The sequence below is a fragment of the Etheostoma spectabile genome, chromosome 14 (genome assembly GCF_008692095.1).
Source record: "Etheostoma spectabile isolate EspeVRDwgs_2016 chromosome 14, UIUC_Espe_1.0, whole genome shotgun sequence".
Taxonomy (NCBI): domain Eukaryota; kingdom Metazoa; phylum Chordata; class Actinopteri; order Perciformes; family Percidae; genus Etheostoma; species Etheostoma spectabile.
The window spans coordinates 637,781-658,092 of record NC_045746.1 but is presented as its reverse complement, the minus strand read 5'-3'; the positions used below and the strand labels follow the sequence as shown (position 1 = coordinate 658,092).

Here is a 20,312-nt window from a genome sequence, read left to right as displayed (position 1 = left end):
GGGCATCAACTAGAAGACAGAAAATACATCTTCTACATATTTGCTAATCGATTAATTGGATAAGTCATTTTTTTTAAAGATGAAATACCCCCCAGAAAATCACTAATTTCAGCTTCTCAACTGATTTTTTGATGGTTTCTTTCCGTGTTGCTGTGGTTCCGTGTTTCTTTCCGTTGGAATGTGTTAATCAAACACGCTACTCTGAGCTCTTGCAAAAACAGATGATGCGAAACAGAATTACTGATACACGACTTGCTTAGCCGAGGAGAAAGAGAGTGGTTTTGAAATGAAGCATTATTTAATTTTGACCTGTGGGTGAATGTCAGATGATCATGGTCGAGAATGACTGGCCTCAGCTTTGCAGCCTGATCACAGACGGATCATATTACATTGTGAATGTGGCATACACAAACTCACTATTTGTGATTCCACTCATGTTGAAACAAATATTAAAGCTGAAATTATTGATTAATTGGTCGACAGAAAAAGAACCTGCAACTATTTTGATAATCGTTTCATCACTTTTTTAAGCAGAAATGGCAAATCTTCATTGGTTCCAGGTAAATTATGAGGATTTGCTGCTTTTCCTTTCTTATTTTGTCTGTTTCTATAGTAAATTTAATATTTTGGGGGTTTGGTTGGTTAACTAAACAAAACTAGACATTTAAGGATGTCATCTTGGCTTTTTATTTTTTCATCAAAATGATAATAAATGTTTGAGGCCGACCATATTTTTGTTTCATGGAAATTAAAACAAGATGTTTTCGTGATGCTTTCAGTAGCTGTTGGATAAGATAGTTGGTGCTGCTGATGAGAGTTAAGAGTCCAATCGGTCTCAAAGACCATGAGGTTGATTTTGTCCTCTGCTCAACGTTTCAAACACTGAACAACATGTATGTCCTGTCGATGTTATTAGAAACCGAAAGTGACAGCCTGTTCTCTGCCGGATTATACCTGCACAGGCTGAGGTCAACGACTCAAGTTTTTCTTCTCTTGGGCGCACTCCCAAGGTTAAAGGGCCTGGTGTTCACTCACTTGTCTTGACTGTATGAGATGGTAGAGGTAAAGACTTGGCTCAACCACGTGACCTGTCCACTTGTCAAAGCCTAGGTTATGTAACCGTGACAATAAAGGTCTGCCAGCAGCAGAAGGTAAGAGTCTTAACGGTTAATTATAAGCAGTGATCTTCAGAGTCAGAAATAGGGTTCTTAGGGGTGACTAGTTGAAGGGATGTTCAGTAGAGGTCTGAGCCTCACAGAAACTACACCCAGCTGTGTTGTCTAGAAACATTTTTAAAGAAGTAAAATACTTGCCTTGTAGTAATGCCAGAGCATCCAGTGTGAGACAAAGATGCGTTCATTTCACACAATAGAGCTGCAAGTAATTATTTTCAGTAGTAATTAATAAATTTAGCATTTTTCCATTAAAGTGAAAAATGGGCATTATAAAATGTTGTTGTAAAGCTGATGAGAGCACATTAATTAACCTTCCCTCGCTCATGTTGAGTCATAGGGAGAGAAACATTTTAGTCGGCTCTGTTTGTGTAAACCGTTGGGCTGAAAGTATGATTGGAGCTACTGCTAAAGGCAAACAAACAATCTGTCAGTCCGCACAGAAACTATAATTAAATTCTATTGTGAATCAATAGTTTGTGTTTTTGACAAATCGCTGCCAAAAACAAGCACTTGTATGGCCTCAATTATCATGGTAACTGTCCACAATCCATTAAGTAATTAAAATGCAGATTGTATGTTACAGTCTTGATCACCGCATGAGACAAAAAGTGAGTTTATGAATAAAATGAATGGAGGTAGTCAGGATGGTTGATTGGTGGAATGAACAAGGTTTTGACTTTGGAGAGTCATATCTCTCATTGAATGAGTAATATAAGACCTTCATTTGGGTGTGAAAGGGCTTTCTAAAACACATGACATACTACTGTGAGATCATAAACTTGTTGGTAAACTGTTGCTTGCAGTGAAATGTCAGATTGTTTTCTTCTAGTGTGTGTGTGTGTGTTGTGTTGTAATATATATATATATATATTATATATATATATATATATATATATATAATATATAATATGTATCTACCAGGGAAAGACATATTTGAAGTAGACCTCATTTTACAAAAGACCATTTGCTATGCCACGGTCTGTTCATTGGCCTTACCAGATGTTGGGAATGTTTCAATGGTAAAACAGTTCATTATTGATTAACCTGTGAATTATCTTCTCAATTAATTGTTTGGTCTATAAAACATCAGAAAACAGTGAAATATGGCCTTCACATATAACCTAGAGCACAAAGTGATGTCATTAAATGTCTTGTTTTGTCCAACTGGCCCAAACCCCAAATCCTTCAATTTACTTTAATCAAAACACTAAGAAAAGTGGCAAATGCTCACATTTGAGAAAATGGAACCATCTAATATTTGGTGCTTTTGCTTGAAAAATGACAAGCATTTTAATAGATGATCAAAATAGTTACCTATTAGCTGATACCCTGATGTTGCCCCTCTCAGGTCTAGACTGTTTATTCTGTCTAATTTAAAGGTAGACACACTTCCAGTCTGTTGTCAGCAGTTCACACTGGACCACTGCTTTGTAGCTGCTGTTTTCTGTTCCAGCAGTGATAAGTGTAAACCGGTGTTAATCTCTTTTTCACACTGGCATTGAAGTGAATTGTGGGTAATAGCAGTGAACTCATTAGAGGTTGCTGCCACATTGCTGGAGCCCATTGTTTACTCTGAGTTAATTAAAGGATGAACGCCGGCTGTTTATGGAGCATGCAAGTAGTGCTGGGCTTTATATTGATATCGAAATATGAGTCTAGATATCGTCTTTGATATTGTAATATTGCATAAGTGGTGTCTTTTCCTGGTTTTAAAGGCTAAATTACAGTAAAGTGATGTCATTTTCTGAATTTGCCAGACTGCTGTAAACTGTTCTATTATTTACCTTTGCCCACTTAGTCATAATATCCACATTACTCATGATTATTTATCAAAAATCTCATTGTGTAAATATTTTGTGAAAGCACCAATAGTCAACACAACAACATTGTTGCGGTATTTGGTCAAAAATATTGTGATATTTGATTTTCTCCATATCGCCCAGCCCCACATGCAAGTGTGAAAAAAAGGGACAAGAAGACAGAGTCCTTGCATTAGCAAAACTAATGAAAATGCAGGCTGTTAATTCAAACTGCAACCACTTTATCACAAATCTACCTATTTATACAGTAATACTGAAAATGCCCACATTTGTTAAATCAATTTGTGTCGATTGGCTTCCAGGACCCCCGTTTCCTGTTGAGTTTGCCACTTAAGCAGCACTTTTCATTATGTATATAATGAATAGCATATTATCACTAAAGCACCCACTTTCCAGGGAAGTAAACACGATGGCAGCTCTTTTTTTTAATCAATCTTGATTAATTAATGGATCAGCCAAAAGAGTGAATGTAAGACAAGTCCAATGGGATCAGTCTATATTTGCATACAGTTGTGATTGCCAAATCAGCCAAATCTAAGTATGTTCCTTTCCATTTTATTAACTACCCCTTTCTTAATTTAGCTCTGGAGGCTTTAAACAAAGTAAGAGAGGCCACAAACATCGACTGGATACAAAGAGGTGACAGATCTTTATTTCCTGTTCTGGAACAACCCACATACCTGTACAGTAACTTGGCCTCACCTGACTTTACTGATTTTTATCTGTCATTATCCGCAGCTAAGTTTAGAACAGCTTCCCTCTTCTCTTAAGCCTGGAGAGCTCAGCAGCAACTAGTGGTCTGACAGGGGAAAGTGCAAAGCACATGAGCTGCAGGGTTAAACGATGAACTGTGTTGAGTTAAGTTTTCACTTTCTGCAACGACTCATTCGTTACAGGCTGGAACAGCTCGATGGCTGGTATGCGTGTTGTATACACGCTTGGAAAGCATGAAACGTAAACAAGTCAACTTGTTCTTGAGATTTACTTAATTTGTCCATCTGTTCTGCAGATTTTATTTTGAAAGCCTTATCAAAACGCAAACTATTCCCGTGTGTGTGTGTCTGTGTGTGTGTCTGTGTGTGTGTCTGTGTGTGTGTCTGTGTCTGTGTGTCTGCAGGAAATGGAAGTTGCATCTGCAGAGATGCACGCACAGGTACATTGGCAGGAATTGGGGTTATCAACAGTGTGTGCTATACTGCAAGTGTGGGTGTAGTTGTGCATATGTGGTTGTGAAACATGAAAGTATTTGGTGGTCTCCCGTTGCAGGTGCATGGAAGATTGAACCTGGCTGTTCATGTACACAAGACCGCATACTCAAATTTATCTCCCTGCTTTTTTTTAATCTTGTGTACTGTTGTAGTTTCTATGATAACTTTATTTACATTTTTTCACAAAATGGCAACAACAAAACGGTGGAAAATGCAGTTAAGATTAAAAGTACACCAAACTGTCAACTAAATTACTGCCTTAAAATATACAAAACAAATGCAAGAACTGCAAGTTTAATACGTGACAGTGAAGGTAATATAAAGAGATGATAGTAAGGGGAAGAAAACATTTAAATTATTTTATTAAAAAATATTCCACAGTTTTCAGTGAATACTGTAGGTTGTTTTACATATTTTCCATGATATACTTTGACCCTTTTTAGAAGTCAGGAGTTGGCAGGAGCCAGTTTTGTCTCGTCACCCTTCTCCTCAATTTTCAATAACTACTCTTTGTGATAACCACACTATGATGTTAACAGCCCAAATACACATAATGTTAGGGCAATTGACATCCCAAAACTCCCCACAGGAAATTTTTTAGCAGAGGTGGTAAGCCAAGCTGATTCATCTCATCTCATAAGCAGTTTAGTTTAGTTGGTAGATGATGGCCAACCTCGTTTTTAGCAGCTTAAGTGTCAGATATTTTTCCATCAGATAAAGACCAAAACAGAGCTGAAATGAATGTGTATTGATGTTAGTTAATAATATTTTAGTAGAGTGTTTACAGCTTGTTCCACTGCGTCCAAGTTGGCAAAAAGTCAGATATTGCAGGTGTCTTATTAGTGGATTAATTATTTAGTTTTTTTTATGTTTCCCCCCCCTCCCCTCTCTCTTCCTTACTGTGAGCAGTCTTAATTGACGCTGCCTTCACAACACAAGCAGCGACCATGGGCAAACAGAACAGCAAGCTACGTCCCGACGTCATGCAGGACCTGATGGAGAACACAGACTTCACCGAGCATGAGATCATGGAGTGGTACAAGGGCTTCTTGCGGGACTGCCCCAGCGGCGCACTGTCCATGGAGGAGTTCAAGAAGATCTACGCCAACTTCTTCCCTTATGGAGACGCCTCCAAGTTCGCCGAGCATGTCTTCCGCACTTTTGACGCCAATGGAGATGGGACCATAGACTTCAGGGAGTTCATCATCGCCCTGAGTGTGACCTCTCGTGGTCGGCTGGACCAGAAGCTGAAGTGGGCATTCAGTATGTACGATCTGGACGGTAACGGATACATTAGCAAGGCAGAGATGCTGGAGATTGTAACGGTGGGTTTACTGTGATTGCTTTTGTCATGTTTTGGATTAATTCTATCTTTATTTCCCTCAATCCTTCATTCCCTCAAGTGCTCAGACTGTCTGCTTCTTGAGCTTTATTTAACCCTCAGTCCATCGCTGGGCCTTGCATGCCATTATGGTATCACCATGTTCCCTGGTCCTAAAACTACTCCTGCAGTGAACATTTTGCTTAGCCATCCACACCAGAGCTGCTACACCATATATCAATCTGCTTCAGTGTTCGGCACCATTTGACTGCCCACAGCAGGAAAACCAGCAGCTGTGTAATTTTAGAAACCAGCAGTTCCTCTCAGCCCCTCAGACATCTCTAAATAAGACTTGACTGTGGTGTAACTCTAAATGTGAGTAGTCTTTCTCTGATCCTCATATTGACTCAGCACTACACACTATTTAATATTTATAGTGTGTCTGTGTAAAGTGAGTGAGTGTGTTTATGTGTAGGGGTGCCTTGATACGTTGGCAAAATATCCATCAGATCTACATCGGATCATTATCAATTTAATTATTTATTGTTTGTTTTTTATATTAACAGATGGTTTTTATGATGCCTGATTTTAGAAGCCCCTTCAGTACGCCTTTTTTCCTTGTCTTTGAAAAGTAGTAAAATGTGTCCAACGCAATTGCAGAAAATCCAAGATGACATCAAATTCCTTGTTTTGTGTGACTGTAAGATAGTACATTTACAGTATATAAAACGCAGAAAGCACAACACACGCTTATTAAATTACTTATAAAAATTGATTACTTTGCTGTCAGTTGATTTAAGCTACAAGTTGTGTCCGCTGTAGTATTTTTTTACTGCAAATATGTAGCTGATTGTTGAATTGAAGTTTCTGTGACCTTCTTTTCTGGAGTTTTCTTCCTCAACACAGCTGTCGAAATTTGACATAATAAACATACCCGAGCTTTTCTATTAATGCCAGTTACTTGATAATCAATTAGTTGATCAGAAATGTTTTATATTAAAATGAATTATTCCTTTATCTTCTAGAAATACCAAATTATTGTCTTTTTCAAATGCTAGAAGCTGCTTAAATCTTATATGTAATTACATTTTCTAGATTTTGTGGCTACTGGTCAGATCACCTAATTGAAATAAATCAGTACACTAACTAGCTAACTCATAATAAAATGATCAACACCTGCAGCCTTAATCACCATCTTGGTGCTGTGTGTGTGTGTGTGTGTGCGTGTGTGTGTGTGTGTGTTTGTGTCTGTGTGATGGATGCAGATGTACACAGCTGCTCTGGTGCATTGCTGTTTGGACAGATGATCCAACAAAACCCTTCATCATCATGAGGAATGTTTCACACTTTAAGGTTAAAGTGTCTAATAGAAAGGGGGGGGACAGGCTAAAAAAACAAGTTTCTTTAAAATATCACAGGAAACCTAAACAGGGAGGCAAAACACATTCACTCTTTTTGGTTCATTATCTATTTAAGTACCTAAACTACATCTTTAAGATATGATTACTTCCTGGTGGTTTCTGTGGAGTCAAATCAGACCCGAGCCAAACACAAATGTGAGCTATCCTTTATCTATCTCTCGTCCTTCCAGAGGAGATAAGTTGATTAATGGCTTATATATATATATATATATATATATATAGTGTTACATTTTACTGCATTTTGCAACAATCCAGCTGTTGTGCTTCTGGTCGGTATAACTCATATGAAACGTGACTGTAGACTCTTTATTGTTGTCTTTATCGTTGGAGTTTTTGACTGAGATATCTCCAAAACAACAGATTTTACAGATTCAGTCAGAAACATAAAGCTTCCATACTAAAACGTGTGTTCATGATTTCCTGCTTTCTGTATTCAGGCTATTTACAAGATGGTTTCCTCTGTGATGAAGATGCCTGAGGATGAGTCCACACCTGAGAAACGAACAGACAAGATCTTCAGGCAGATGGACTTAAATCGAGATGGTAAGTCTTCACTTTGCTGCAGTGTTTTGCAGTGTAACGTTAGCTTATAACTGAACTCAATGCCCTGTCAATCTTTATTCAATTAACAATGTCATTTTTTTAATTGCGAGATTAACGTTATTTTTTTGCCTAGCAAACTTTGTAGTTTTTTCACATGCTGTCACAACAACTAGTGACGTTAGAAATCTACAACATCTCACCGGATCTAGCTAGACTGGAAACAAAACAACAGGCACACTGCACACTAGTCGTTTCAATACTTACTTAACCATAATCTCCGGCGAAATAACCGGGAGCTTGCCGTGCTCTGTCCCCGTCTGAGAGTCACCAACAGTATTGTCGGATAACTGAACTACCAGCTACCGCTGAACTCTAGCTTTAAATGGCTTCAACTTAAAATGCCTTAGTGCGTAGTTTCTGTTGGTCCCATGAGGAATTCCAAGTAATGACAACAAAACATGTTGCGCATCCTTATGATACAAGCCTTACGTGATCACGCACGTGCCCCCATCCCACCTCCATTCAGTTGCTAGTAGCCAAGAAGGACATGGAGGACATGATGGACTCTTCAGAAGAGGTAATTATCTTCACTCGAGCTTCTGTGAGGGAAAATAACCGGACGACAAAATCTTATGGACATAGCCATTCTGAGAAATACAGAGAGTTATTTGGAGCTAGATAGTTTAAATTAGCTTTGTAGCAGCTCATTTGGCAATGACTTGAATGTAATGGACGTTCATTAGTATCAAAAAGTTAAACAATAAGCTTTAAAATAATTTAGCTGATGACGTGTCACATCACCTTGGGGAAGATATCTGCTCTTTTTTCCATTTAATCTATTTTAGATCTAGTTAGATCTGCTGCAACACATGAACAGGGCAATTAACCAAGAATCTTTTCCTGTCTGTCTCTCTCTTGCTCTCAGGTAAGCTGTCCCTTGAGGAGTTTGTTGAGGGAGCGAAGAACGATCCCTCCATCGTCCGGCTGCTTCAGTGCGATCCCAGCAGTGCTGGGCAGTAAAAAACTGACTTTTTCCATCTCAGTTTGATTAATTTAACACATTTTTCTAAATCTCTCCAAGATTATCCACCTGAGATTGTTGAGATTTGATCACTTGAACTATAGAGACCCATACACACACACACACACACACACACACACACACGCACACGCACACGCGCACGCGCACACGCACACGCACACGCACACGCACACGCACACACGCATAGAAAACATGAAACAACTGTGCATACTACAATTACCAAAGCCTGCCGCTTATCTAACCTTTCAGACGGCCACATACACACGCTGTAAATGTGCCTCTGTTTGGTCAAAAGATGAAGACAATATGGGTCTCATATACGGTACAAATATAACTCAAAGGACTGAAACCCCGTCAAAGACTTGTTTAACACTGAATCAAAGTTGTGCTATCTGGGTCTGAGAAGACAGCCAGCGAGGAGAATCCAACAGATTCGTGAGGTACATTGAGTTGAATCCAAGTTTGCGGTTTCTTTTTATTCTTTCATTTCTTTTCATTTTTTTGAAACATAATTCCTTATTTGAAGGGAATCATTGTTCTCTTTTAACTGACTCTGTGTGTTGAGGGATGATGAAGTATTGCAGTCTAGCTCCATGTTAACACTGGATGAAATGAAGTATATGAGTCTGGCAAGCGTTCACAGCTTAAACTATGGCTTATGATGACAGGAGATAAAGGACACATTGGATAGTTTTTAACGATAAAAGATTTTAAAAGGGATGAAAGCTGATTATTTTTATTGTATATCTTAGAGAAATGTTACTTTTAAACAAAAGCTGACGATGAAGGGGAATATTTTGACTACAGATTACAACCATCTGTTCTTTTGAAAGTGACTTTTTATGCCAAGTTCTGTGTACACACACACACAGACACACACACTCTTCATATAACACACACACACTTCATATAACACACACACCTTTGATTTTGATGAAGACTACATTAACTTGACATATGCATATAAACAGCTGTGATTCTCTTCCTTCAATTAAGGTTTAACAAGCGAATGAGCAAAAAAAAGGTTAGATCTTATATGAATATATAATATGTTACTTATATGTTCTTTTACTCTGATCACATTGTGGAAATTTGCTGCAATGGAAGAACTTCTATTTTTTGACGTATAAATTATTGGAATGTGATGATAAACATTTTATTTTATTTTACTTGACGAATATGATATGAAAGAAAGTTGTACAGTATATTCATCATATTTATGCTAGAGATGTTAAAAAGGAGAGGACCACACATACTGCTATGAATTTTGCTTTAAATAGCTACAGCTACATTTAGTGCATGTAGCTGCTTCTTCTCCCTTAAATAGCTACAGATCTCAGTTTGATACCCAGGCGGCCCTCCACTGACCTCATATTTCCCAGGAAGCCAGTAAACATTGGCTTTGTCATTACATTTTCCTGTACTGCGTGTAACTGGTGTGTAAACAGTCTCTAAATGGTCTTTGCGTCATTAAAGTGCAACAGTAACATTTCAAGTTTTGTGCAAATGTGACTTTACATCAGTGGAATGTGCACCAAATAATTATACAGTTGTGCTCAAAAGTTTGCATACCCTTGAAGAATGGGTAATATATATATATATATATATGTATATATATATACACCACGTGTAAAGAAAACATGAGGGAGCAGGCAAAACACAAGTCTTTTATCTGTTATGGGATTCACATTGAACTGTAGGTCTTAACAGAATGGCGCAATCATAAAACAAAACATGGCAACAAAGAATAAAATGAACTGACCACTGTTTAAAAGTTTACGTACCCTTAGTTCTTAATACTGTGTATTGCCACCTTTAGCATCAATGACAGCGTGCAGTCTGTTGTAATAGTTGTCTTTGAGGCCCCAGATTCTTGCAGGTGGTATAGCTGCCCATTCATCTTGGCAAAATGCCTCCCGTTCAGTCTTTTGGTTGTCTTGCATGAACCGCACGTTTGAGATCTCCTCAGAGTGGCTCGATGACATTAAGGTCAGGAGACTGTGATGGCCGCTCCAGGACCTTCACCTTTTCCTGCTGTAACCACTGGAGGATGGACCACTGGCAACTTGGCCTTGTGCTTGGGCTCATTGTCGTGCTGGAAGGTCCAAGAGCGTCCCATGCGCAGCTTCCCTGCAGAAAAATGCAAATTGTCTTCCAGTATTTTCTGATAACATGCTGCATTCATCTTGCCATCAATCTTCACAAGATTCCCTATGCCTTTAGAGGTCGCACCCCCCTCCCAAAACATCAATGAGCCACCAGCGTACTTCATGGTGGGGATGGTATTCTGTTCGCTATAGGCCTATGGTTGTAACCATAAAGCTCTATTTTGGTCTCGTCACTCCTAATTACAGTGTGCCAGAAGCTGTGAGGGGCATCAAGGTGTTTTCGGGCATATTGTAACCGGTTTTTTTTTGTGGCATTGACGCAGTAAAGGCTTCTTTCTGGCAACTCGACCATGCAGCTCATTTGTGTTAAAGTACCATCGTATTGTGCTCATTGCAACAACCACACCATCTTTTTCCAGAGCAGCCTGTATTTCCCCTGACGTTACCTGTGGGTGCTTCTTTGCATCCCAAACAATTCTTTTTGCAGTTTTGGCTGAAATCTTTCTCGGTCTACCTGACCTTGGCTTGGTATTGAGAGATCCAAGAATTTTCCACTTATCAATAAGTGATTGAACAGTACTGACTGACATTTGCAAGGCTTTGGATATCTTTTTATATCCTTTTCCATCTTTATAAAGTTCCAGTACCTTGTTACGCAGGTCTTTTGACAGTTCTTTTCTGCTCCCCCTGGCTCAATATCTAGCCTGCTTAGTGCATCCACGTGAGAACTCACAAACTCATGGACTATTTATACACAGACACTAATTGCAATTCACAAAGCCACCAGTGTGGGACATAACCTTTAATTGCCATTTTCACCTGTGTGTGTCACCTTGTGTGCCCATAACAAGGTCAAACATTCAAGGTTATCTAAACTTTTGATCAGGCCATTTGAGTTATTTCTGTTATAAATATTGTCTAAAAAGCAGCCAACTAACTATGTAAAAAGATAAGTCTTCATATGATCACTATGCTTCAATCAAAGACAGTTATTTTGCATGAGTCATATTTTCAAAATTTATGCCAGGGTGTGCAAACGTATGAGCACAACTGTAAATACAAATTCACAATTACAATTTCAGTCTTACTGTGACAATGGTGATCCCAGAATGAAGCACTGACGGTAGCGAGTAACAGCTTTGTTTTTGCCAGATTTACCGATAGCTCTATACTGCTTCCATTCTGCTTAACTTTCACCTGCCTTTACCTGATGGTCTGAAAACACCATGAGATGCAGTAGTCTTCACAGGTAGATGAATGATGACTTTGAAGGGGGAATAGTTGTAATAAATTCTCTGGGCTTCTGCATATTTCAAGTCGGTGATCAAGTACGTTAGTCCCACATTTCACTTCAATAGAATCTTGTGGTCAAGTGCCAAATATAGATTCATTTTAAAAAAAATACAGTATTGTATCCATTTATACTGTACAGTTAACTGTCGAACAAAAAATCGTTTTGTAGATTTTATATTAACTTGGATTGTGTTTGGTGTAGAATGTCCATTTTGTTATTCAAATAAAGACAAAATGGGAAAATGGCTGATTGTTTTTTTTCATATACATTTACACAATGTAATGTAATAAAGACATAACTAGCCAACACCGGGGCTTAAGAGATGTAACATTGGTTAGTTTTTTTTGGGCCACTTTGGTAAGGACTGAAATAGCCGAACGAGTATTGGATGGATTGCCAGTAAATATCGTTTCTAGATGATACATCCTGATAACTCTTTTTGATTTCTTAACTTTACCTCTTGCACAATCATGCTATTCTTTTAGTTTTGAGTTTAAAGTTACAGGATGGATTATCATGAAATTAAGAACACGTGTTTCACACTAGATGATTTGCAATGCATGCAATACATGATCCTTGACTTATCTTCTAGCGCCATTAGGTCAAAACGTTTAATTTGGTTTATTAGCAAATATCTAGGCCTGTTTTTATCATCCTCCACTGTAGTCAACTAATGTTGAGAGCTTGGCAAATGCATGCTGAACCTGAGATGGTTTATTTGCATACATATATATAAATAGAAAAATTTCATGTATTTTACAAGTCTGTTCCCACAAGTCTATTACCGTTATTTAATTGCTACTCTCTCCCTCAGTTGTGTGACCTTCAGTGGATTTAATAAATTAGAGCTTTTATCCAATCAGATTTCCCCTCTGTGCTCTCTCTGGGTGAACAATCTAGTCTGAGGCCTTCAGAATTTCTAGTGAATCCCTCTGCTGTTTAGGCAAATGGGGACAATGTTGTTGATTGTCATATTCTTTAGCCAATCAAATTTCGAGTTTTAATTGTTGGGCATATTCTTTGACAGGCCAAGGCCTTCTAGGTGGCCCGTCCATGAGCCAGCTATGTCAGTACTTTTCAGACCAATTAGTGGCGGACGGAGAAGCAATACTAGCTCACATCACATAACCGTAGCAGTGACGTTACGTTTTTTTTGGAGTTTTAGATTGAAAATGAATGAAAGAAAGGTAGATGTACTTTCCCTTCAAATTTGAGCAGGTTTTGGTAAGTCTAATGGATTTTTGTGCATTTTATTGAAATGATTTTACTAGCTGTTACTGCTTGGTTTAGATAGTTCTGCTGGTGTACGAGAGTTGAGCAGTGTCAGTGGCCGCGGTGCCCTTGAGTGTGTGTAGTGGCATGTGTGTTGTTGCCACAGCAGCTTGGCTGGAATTTGTCGGGAAGCCTGTTGATCGCTGATTGTGTTATTTGTGTTTTTTATTGCTTTGTGGTTGTGCATGAGTAAATTTGACCAGTTATTGTGGCGGGCTTGTTTTTGTTTATTTGTTTATTATAATCATTTTGACTATAAGTGATACAGCATCCTGTCACACTGCGTAGTTAAGTGATGGCTTCAGTCACCATGTGTTCATGTCTCTGCAATAGTGTATTGAAACTGTCTAGGTGTTGAGCCTTGGTTTAAAGCACTTTATTCCACACAATAATGTCCTAGTGTCATGGTGATATTATTCAAATGTGGTTTAATTGCTGTAGGATAGTAGTGAAGGCCCAGGTGTAAAATACACAGACCACCACTCGGTTACACCAACATCAAATAAAAGCTAGCGGGGCAGATAACCACTGCTAGCCCCTGGCTAGCCTCAGCTAAGGCTAAATTTACTTTAAACAGTTATTTTTTCTAATTGAAAAGTATGACATTTCATGAATAGCCATTGTGGTAATTCGTTTAGATAAACCACATGGGAGAGTAACTAAATATGTTTTAAAAGAAAAGCTTTTTAAGTTAGCCTAGCTTAGCATAGCATAGCAAAGCAAAGCAGTAACTTCCATTACTTGACTAGTGAAATTCATGTTATTTGGTATGCTTACGTTGCCTTAAAACACAACCACATTTTTATTTTTTCAGGAGACCTGCTCACCATGAGTATGTTAGCATTGCTATTGAGTAAGTGAGCATTTAGCTCAAAGAAAAATATGTCTTAGGTAGGCTACAGCCTAACTGAAGCTCTCTCTTAATGTTTAACCAAAAATGACACCTCTATCTTTATTTATTTTTCAACAGAGCCTAGCACGTGAGGTCAAGCGCCATTTGTCACCAAACACACATTGTTTACATTATTTATTTTTTAGTCATTACCATTTCATGTTAGGTCCTACAAATTTGTCAACATGTAAATGGTACAACATGGCTGAAAAATAGTGATTAGCCATTTAAACTCCTTGAGTACTCTTAGAGAGGGTGACTAAACAAAGTCACTGAAATGTAAGTACTTGAAATCCTTGAAGAAATGAAATGAAAAACATTGTCATTAATAAATAATAACACAACTAACAAAAACAAAGGCTGGCAGGCAAAGAAGCTACGTTAATTAGACCCAACTAATTCAAGCTACATACAGTGCATCAGGTTTTTCATAAGGCTACTCCTGATGTGTTGTTTGGCAGAAACACAAGACTGTACAGAAAAGTAAAACTTTTTTTATACAATACAAATATTTAGCAAAGGTGGAAGCCGTGGATCTGTATTGCATCGTTTCACCTCACAACATAGAGGATGAGTACAATGAGGAAGTGACTATAACCAGTTCATAGAATTTCTATAATGTCCTCTCTTTATAGGGTCGTTGTCCTCCTGCACAGAAAATATGACTTGCTTCATAGTGTAACAGTGTCAGAGAGGGATCAAATGTGTCGACGTTGACCTCAAAGCGTTGGAGCAACGCCAACGTCTCCAATACTGTCAGTCAGCTTATCAGCCAATCAATAGCAGCCTCGTTGATTTCAGCCAACCAGAAGTCACAGCGTCTCCTTCTTCTCAGCCTGCTGTCCTTCGAGTCGGCTGATGAGCAGTCAGATCTCTGTCAGTGTGATCTTGTAGGCGTCTGCGTAGCTCTCAATATTGAGGATGAAGGTGTCTTCATTGGAGTAATGCTCAATGATGTTATCGTCCATGTTCACCAGAATCCTGACACAAAATACACTAAAGTTTAATTTTACATGTTTAACAAGAGGCTCCAAAAAGGCCTTAAACTGCAATCTGTCTCCTTACTCACCCTTTTTTACTTTTCTTGTACACTTTGGCTATCCTCTCTGTGGCCACGCCATACTTCTCTGATATCTACGAATGAAAGATGAAAGCAGTTTGTAAACGGGTGCTCTGGTTCAAACAAATTGTGCCTTTAACGTCACTCTCACAGTAAGGTGTGACTCACAGCATCCATCAGGCCTCTGAGCGTTGGATTCTTCAGCATTAGAGCGTCAAACACCTCGTCCGTCTCCTTTCTTACGTACAACAGCACTGCAGAGAGAGGAGGAAGAACAAACCTTATATTATCTATAACCTGGGTTTGGAGCGCATATTTGCGCTACGATGTGAATAAAAGACTCTGGTTTCACACAGACTGTCAGGAATGTGATATTAAGTAATATTTTTTTTCTTTAAACTAATAAGTTATTAAACATAATATAAACAATAAATACTGACAAATATCATCTTGAGTTACCAGACTACAAAGTGATGTCATAACATTTGTATAATCATCAAAAGAACAACAAAAACATAATCTACAGAAAACTCTCATTCATCAACCATTTTGAAAATATTTTTAGTGTTTGTCATATATTACGCCAAAAACAGTCGTTTTTTTTCCCATCATTTAAAAAAAATAAGGGTTTGTTAATTTCCTCTGTTTTACCTAATTGTTGATTGAATATCTTTGGAGTAATAAATAGCCGTTGACTAAAAGCAATTTGATGACCTCTGATTGGGCTGTTTTTTCTTTTTCTTTTACATTTTGTAGACTAGATAATTTATTAATTATATAATGATTCAAACCTAAACTTCCATGATAACTAGGCTGAACCTTTCTTAATATCAGTTAAAAACAACATGCAAAGAAGGAAGCAGCCATCTTGTACCTTTCTTGTGCGTCTCCTCTTTGATCTGTTTTTGAGGTGACGGACACAGATCTTCGTCTGGCGGCCTGAACATCCTCTTCACCAGCACACTCCTGGTGAAAACACACAAAAACAAACAAATGTATGTCAGGGGCCATAAACGTGTATGCAATGTGTTTGCATTTGTGGTGACACAACACCTCCTCTGCATGCGTTTGGTCAGTATCTGTGCCTGCTTTCATTTGCATACTTTATATTTGTATCACGTGTGTAAATGAAAATGCTCATTGACGCACACTCACCCTTCTCTCTCGATCTCCTCTGTGTTGAAGGTAAACACCTGCAAATGAAGTATAACGCATTAATGTAAGTTTTAAGCTTGTGTGCATATAAAAAACATTAAGTAGAATATTTAATTCATATTAAGAAATTTGTCAAAGACAGGAGGTGGTGGGAGAAATAATCAAGATCTTTTCCTTAAAGTGCTCAAAAATGCTCATTTTTAGGTTCCTAACTGTATTTAGAGGTTGTACCAGAATAGGTTTACATGGTTTAATTTTCAAAAAACACCATATTCTTGTTGTACTGCAGATTGCTGCAGCTCCTCTTTTCACCCTGTGTGTTGAGCTCTCTGTTTTAGCTACCGAGTGAGGCATCTCACTTCTGTTCCATTTTTGCTGGGAGTCGCACATGTGCAGTAGCTAGGTAACCACAACTAGCCAGTCAGAAGCAGAGTATGAGGGCGTGCCACGCTAGCAGCTAGGCGGCCATTATAATGTGTTACAAAGTGATGTAGGTTTGTCACGGAAGTAAAGGCTGGACTACAATAGAGCTGTTTGGAGCAGTTTGTGAACAGTGTTTTCAAGTTGGAGATGGTAAGTGCTTTTGGGGAGGGGACTTTGGGCTTTTTCACTTTGTAAACTTATAACATGCACGAAAAAGATATAAAAACACAATAAAGGAAAGGGAACAAGCCAAAATGTGTAATGTGAGCACTTTAAGTACACATTCTGCATAAAAATTGCTGTTGTGACTGATTTATTTATTATGATTAAATAATGATTAGATTGTTAAAACTGATGCATCAACGTGTAAACAGCCTTTTACTTTGGCAGCTCCAATTTGCTCTTTCCGCAGATGAACTCAGCTAAAAGGAAACAGTTCTTTCTCTTTTCTTTATGGGGGAGAATATGCGTGTGGGCGACCCATACCTGTCCGGCCCTCTGCAAGTTGCCAAAGTGAACGTCGGGGATGAAGAGTACGGGCTGAGCCTCCAGGTCGCTCATAGTCTTGAAATAAGTGGTGTCGGACTTCTTGGGAGCGGTTATCACCCCTACACCTCCATCTTTACCTAAACACCAGTGACAAAGAAGGTTTTTAGAAAAGAACAGATAGATTTCTCCATTCAAACAAACTCAAATCAATACCTTGTAGAAACAAATATCTAAAAGCAGGGGAGAAAGATGCATTCACCGTGATTTCATGAAGAGTTAATGAAGAGGCTCATATCACATCCTGCATCTATAATTTCCTCGGATTTTGATACCAACATTTTACAAACAAAAATGATTTTTCCCACTCAATTCAAACCTTTTGACTTCTTGCGGAACAGTTTTCTCTCCTCATCCCTTATTTTCCTCTCTGCTCCCTGAGAAAGACAACAGACAAAAACACATTGAACACATCACTTGCCAGCATCCTTTAAACACACTTTGATAAAATGAATATTTACCACATTGTTTCTGTTGGACAGAAAAGTTTCCATTTTTAATAGAAATGGTATCTGTACAGGTGTATCTGGAAGCTCAGTGTGCAGGTGAGACCACTAGAGGGAGGACTTATGTCATGGTTTAACTCCCTCACCGACACAGTCAAAGGTCTGTGACACATTTACAGTATATGTGTATGTATCTATATATATGTGGGCTGGTAATGGCGCAGTGAATATGACACATGCCTTTGATGTGGGAGACCCAGGTTCTGCAATACATCAGCCATACACAAACTCTCATTGCTCACAGTAACAAATATAATATTCTGCTTTTTTTACTCATAAAAGTTGGAGGCTTGACCTTGAGCAGGACACAACTGCTATAATACAGCTTCATATAAAAGCAATTTTAACGTCTCCTCTCCATAAATCACCATAAACACAGCTGTAGTTTCTCTCTTCTGTTTTAACTATTTTGTCCTCCATTCCGTTTCCGGATTATATTTTTCATATATGTAAGTGTACTGAATATCTGTCTGGTTTGTGACTGATGGTAGAATAAAACCACAAATTTAAATACACCATGCTGTGTGTAAATTATAACAAGCATGTTTCACTCTGTTCTGACATTTTATTAATGAAATCATTGATTAGTTGCAGACCTACTGTAGTTAAAAATGAGCAATATCAACACATTTTAAATCCACTTAAAGAATATGGACAACAGGGAGAAAAACCCTAGTGTCAATACAAGGTTTACTAAATGGTACCCTTTAACGGACATAGGTTTACTAACAAAACGATAAAACTTTTCTAGACAACATCCTTATAACCGATGAAGAGGAGGTGATTCCTCACCTTGTCACAGAAGACCTTGATCTGTGAGTAGGCCCTGTGCAGTGGCTTGTTGCTGCGGTTGTTGTAACTGTACGTGTCGATCTGGATCATCAGAGGAAGACCCTTGACCCCCTTCTGAGAAGAGAAGTCTGTACTCAGACAGTTGACTGTGATGAAGATCTGCGGGGGGTACATAAAGGAGCGACGGGGGGATGAGAGGTGTTTGGTGTTACAATGAATAACAATTTTTTTTTTTCTAAAGCTATTTACCTTTAAAGGAATCTTGTAATTCTTTTATACACAATTAAATCGGACAAAACTACCACAACAACTAAAAATGTTGACAGGTGCAAACAAAAGCTGGTCCTTGAACACAAAATGAAAAACAATATTCCATATATGTGTGGTTGAAGGTAATTTCATTTTTAAAACATGCTCAGAGACACATGCTGCATCGTTTAAAGTCTGCATTTCCAATAATTGATGAATACTTTGTTTTGCTGTTGCCAAAATCCTAGTTCAAACTTAAAATGTCTACATTCAGCACCATGAGTGGGAGATGGTTTTTTTGAGAGATGGTGTTTCTGTGGAAAGTTTCCAATGTATTTACAAACAAAATTCCTTTCACCTCAGTCTGTAGTGTTCGTTTTTCACCAGAAATATCAGATACAGAATCTCAGAATCTCTGTCGAAAACTACATGGCTACATAGCACACCAGATTAGTGAGAAGCTTGTTACACAACAGTGTTGTATTTCGGCATCTTTTTCTGTATATATCTCCAATTTCCTATGCATTCAAAGGAACACCCCCGTTTGTTGAAATAGGGCTCCCCTAGCTGTAGATAGGTGGGCCAAAAAATGTTTTGTCTCAGCGCATGCATTGTTTTAGTCCGCTGCAACACTGGCTTTGCCGCTGCTAGTTAGCTTAGCGTAGTGAATGGAATCCTATGTCAAGTCAATATCTGCTTAGGAAATCATGTAGTCTTAATATGCATTGCTATTTGTACTCGTGAATACGCAGGCCACAAGAAGTCATTAGGTTGTTTTTTTTTGTTGGCTCACTTTTATTCATAACATGCTAACCGGCAACATAGGATAGGGAGCAAGGGGAGCTAGGGGAGACTGTGACAATTCCCTATGTCCTGCATCACAAGCGTGGTCTATTTGATGCCATTCTACGCTCTGGGGTTCTCTTTTTACAAATGACACTCAACACTATCTCTGGTTTTCCATTAACAAAAGCTGTGGATAGTACCTAGTACCTTTTTTTGATACCACCTAGGTCGAGGTTCAGAGCGAGCGGAGCCGATACTAGAAGGTGGAGTTAAAACACTGCAGAAGACCAGTGATTGGTCAAAGGGAAACGTCTTTAGCACGACACGGGACATCCTGCACAAACCCACCATTTTTAAATAGCTATGCTAAAATCAATATTGACTGCAATTTATTTAAAAAAAATGGTATCCCACAAAAACTGCGTAGTACACTACATACACTGCTCTAATTGACCAAGTGCAGATGTGTTCTTCTGTTTGGTTGCCGATGAAAGGGTTTAGGAAGTGTTGCGTTGAAGATAATGTCACAGCAGTTCTATGCGGTGACATGTCTCCTGATGAAGGCCTTGTATATTATAAATTAGAGTCTCAATTCTTCATATTTGATTTTGTCCTTGGTTTCCTCATTTTCTGACACCTCCCAACTGTCTGCTATGGAATGTAACTTCATCCAGGTAGATTTCTGTACTTCTCTCTCTC

The 20,312-nt window shown here is 38.4% G+C and overlaps 2 protein-coding genes and 1 long non-coding RNA gene across 3 annotated transcripts in view; 2 read left to right on the top strand and 1 right to left on the bottom strand.

Annotated features, from left to right (window-relative positions):
* The window catches only part of LOC116701405 (neurocalcin-delta B), a 12,341-nt gene extending 3,701 nt beyond the window's left edge, over positions 1 to 8,640 (top strand). The window contains exons 2-4 of the mRNA XM_032535096.1: positions 5,113 to 5,528; positions 7,383 to 7,488; positions 8,414 to 8,640. Coding sequence (XP_032390987.1) covers positions 5,151 to 5,528; positions 7,383 to 7,488; positions 8,414 to 8,508 — 579 coding nt within the window. The 5' untranslated portion in view covers positions 5,113 to 5,150 and the 3' untranslated portion in view covers positions 8,509 to 8,640. The remainder of the gene's footprint in view (positions 1 to 5,112; positions 5,529 to 7,382; positions 7,489 to 8,413) is intronic.
* Positions 8,641 to 8,712: 72 nt separating this feature from the next.
* Positions 8,713 to 20,312, top strand: part of LOC116701407 (uncharacterized) — a 19,429-nt gene continuing 7,829 nt past the window's right edge. Inside the window, exons 1-2 of the long non-coding RNA XR_004334906.1 lie at positions 8,713 to 10,082; positions 13,288 to 13,297. This is a non-coding gene — a long non-coding RNA (uncharacterized LOC116701407). The remainder of the gene's footprint in view (positions 10,083 to 13,287; positions 13,298 to 20,312) is intronic.
* grhl2b (grainyhead-like transcription factor 2b) overlaps positions 14,198 to 20,312 on the bottom strand; it is a 17,456-nt gene continuing 11,341 nt past the window's right edge. The window contains exons 9-16 of the mRNA XM_032535095.1: positions 18,579 to 18,737; positions 17,600 to 17,657; positions 17,221 to 17,360; positions 16,312 to 16,349; positions 16,031 to 16,122; positions 15,325 to 15,410; positions 15,166 to 15,230; positions 14,198 to 15,077 (exon numbers count right to left, since the gene is read on the bottom strand). Of these exons, the coding sequence (XP_032390986.1) occupies positions 14,963 to 15,077; positions 15,166 to 15,230; positions 15,325 to 15,410; positions 16,031 to 16,122; positions 16,312 to 16,349; positions 17,221 to 17,360; positions 17,600 to 17,657; positions 18,579 to 18,737 (753 nt within the window). The 3' untranslated portion in view covers positions 14,198 to 14,962. The remainder of the gene's footprint in view (positions 15,078 to 15,165; positions 15,231 to 15,324; positions 15,411 to 16,030; positions 16,123 to 16,311; positions 16,350 to 17,220; positions 17,361 to 17,599; positions 17,658 to 18,578; positions 18,738 to 20,312) is intronic.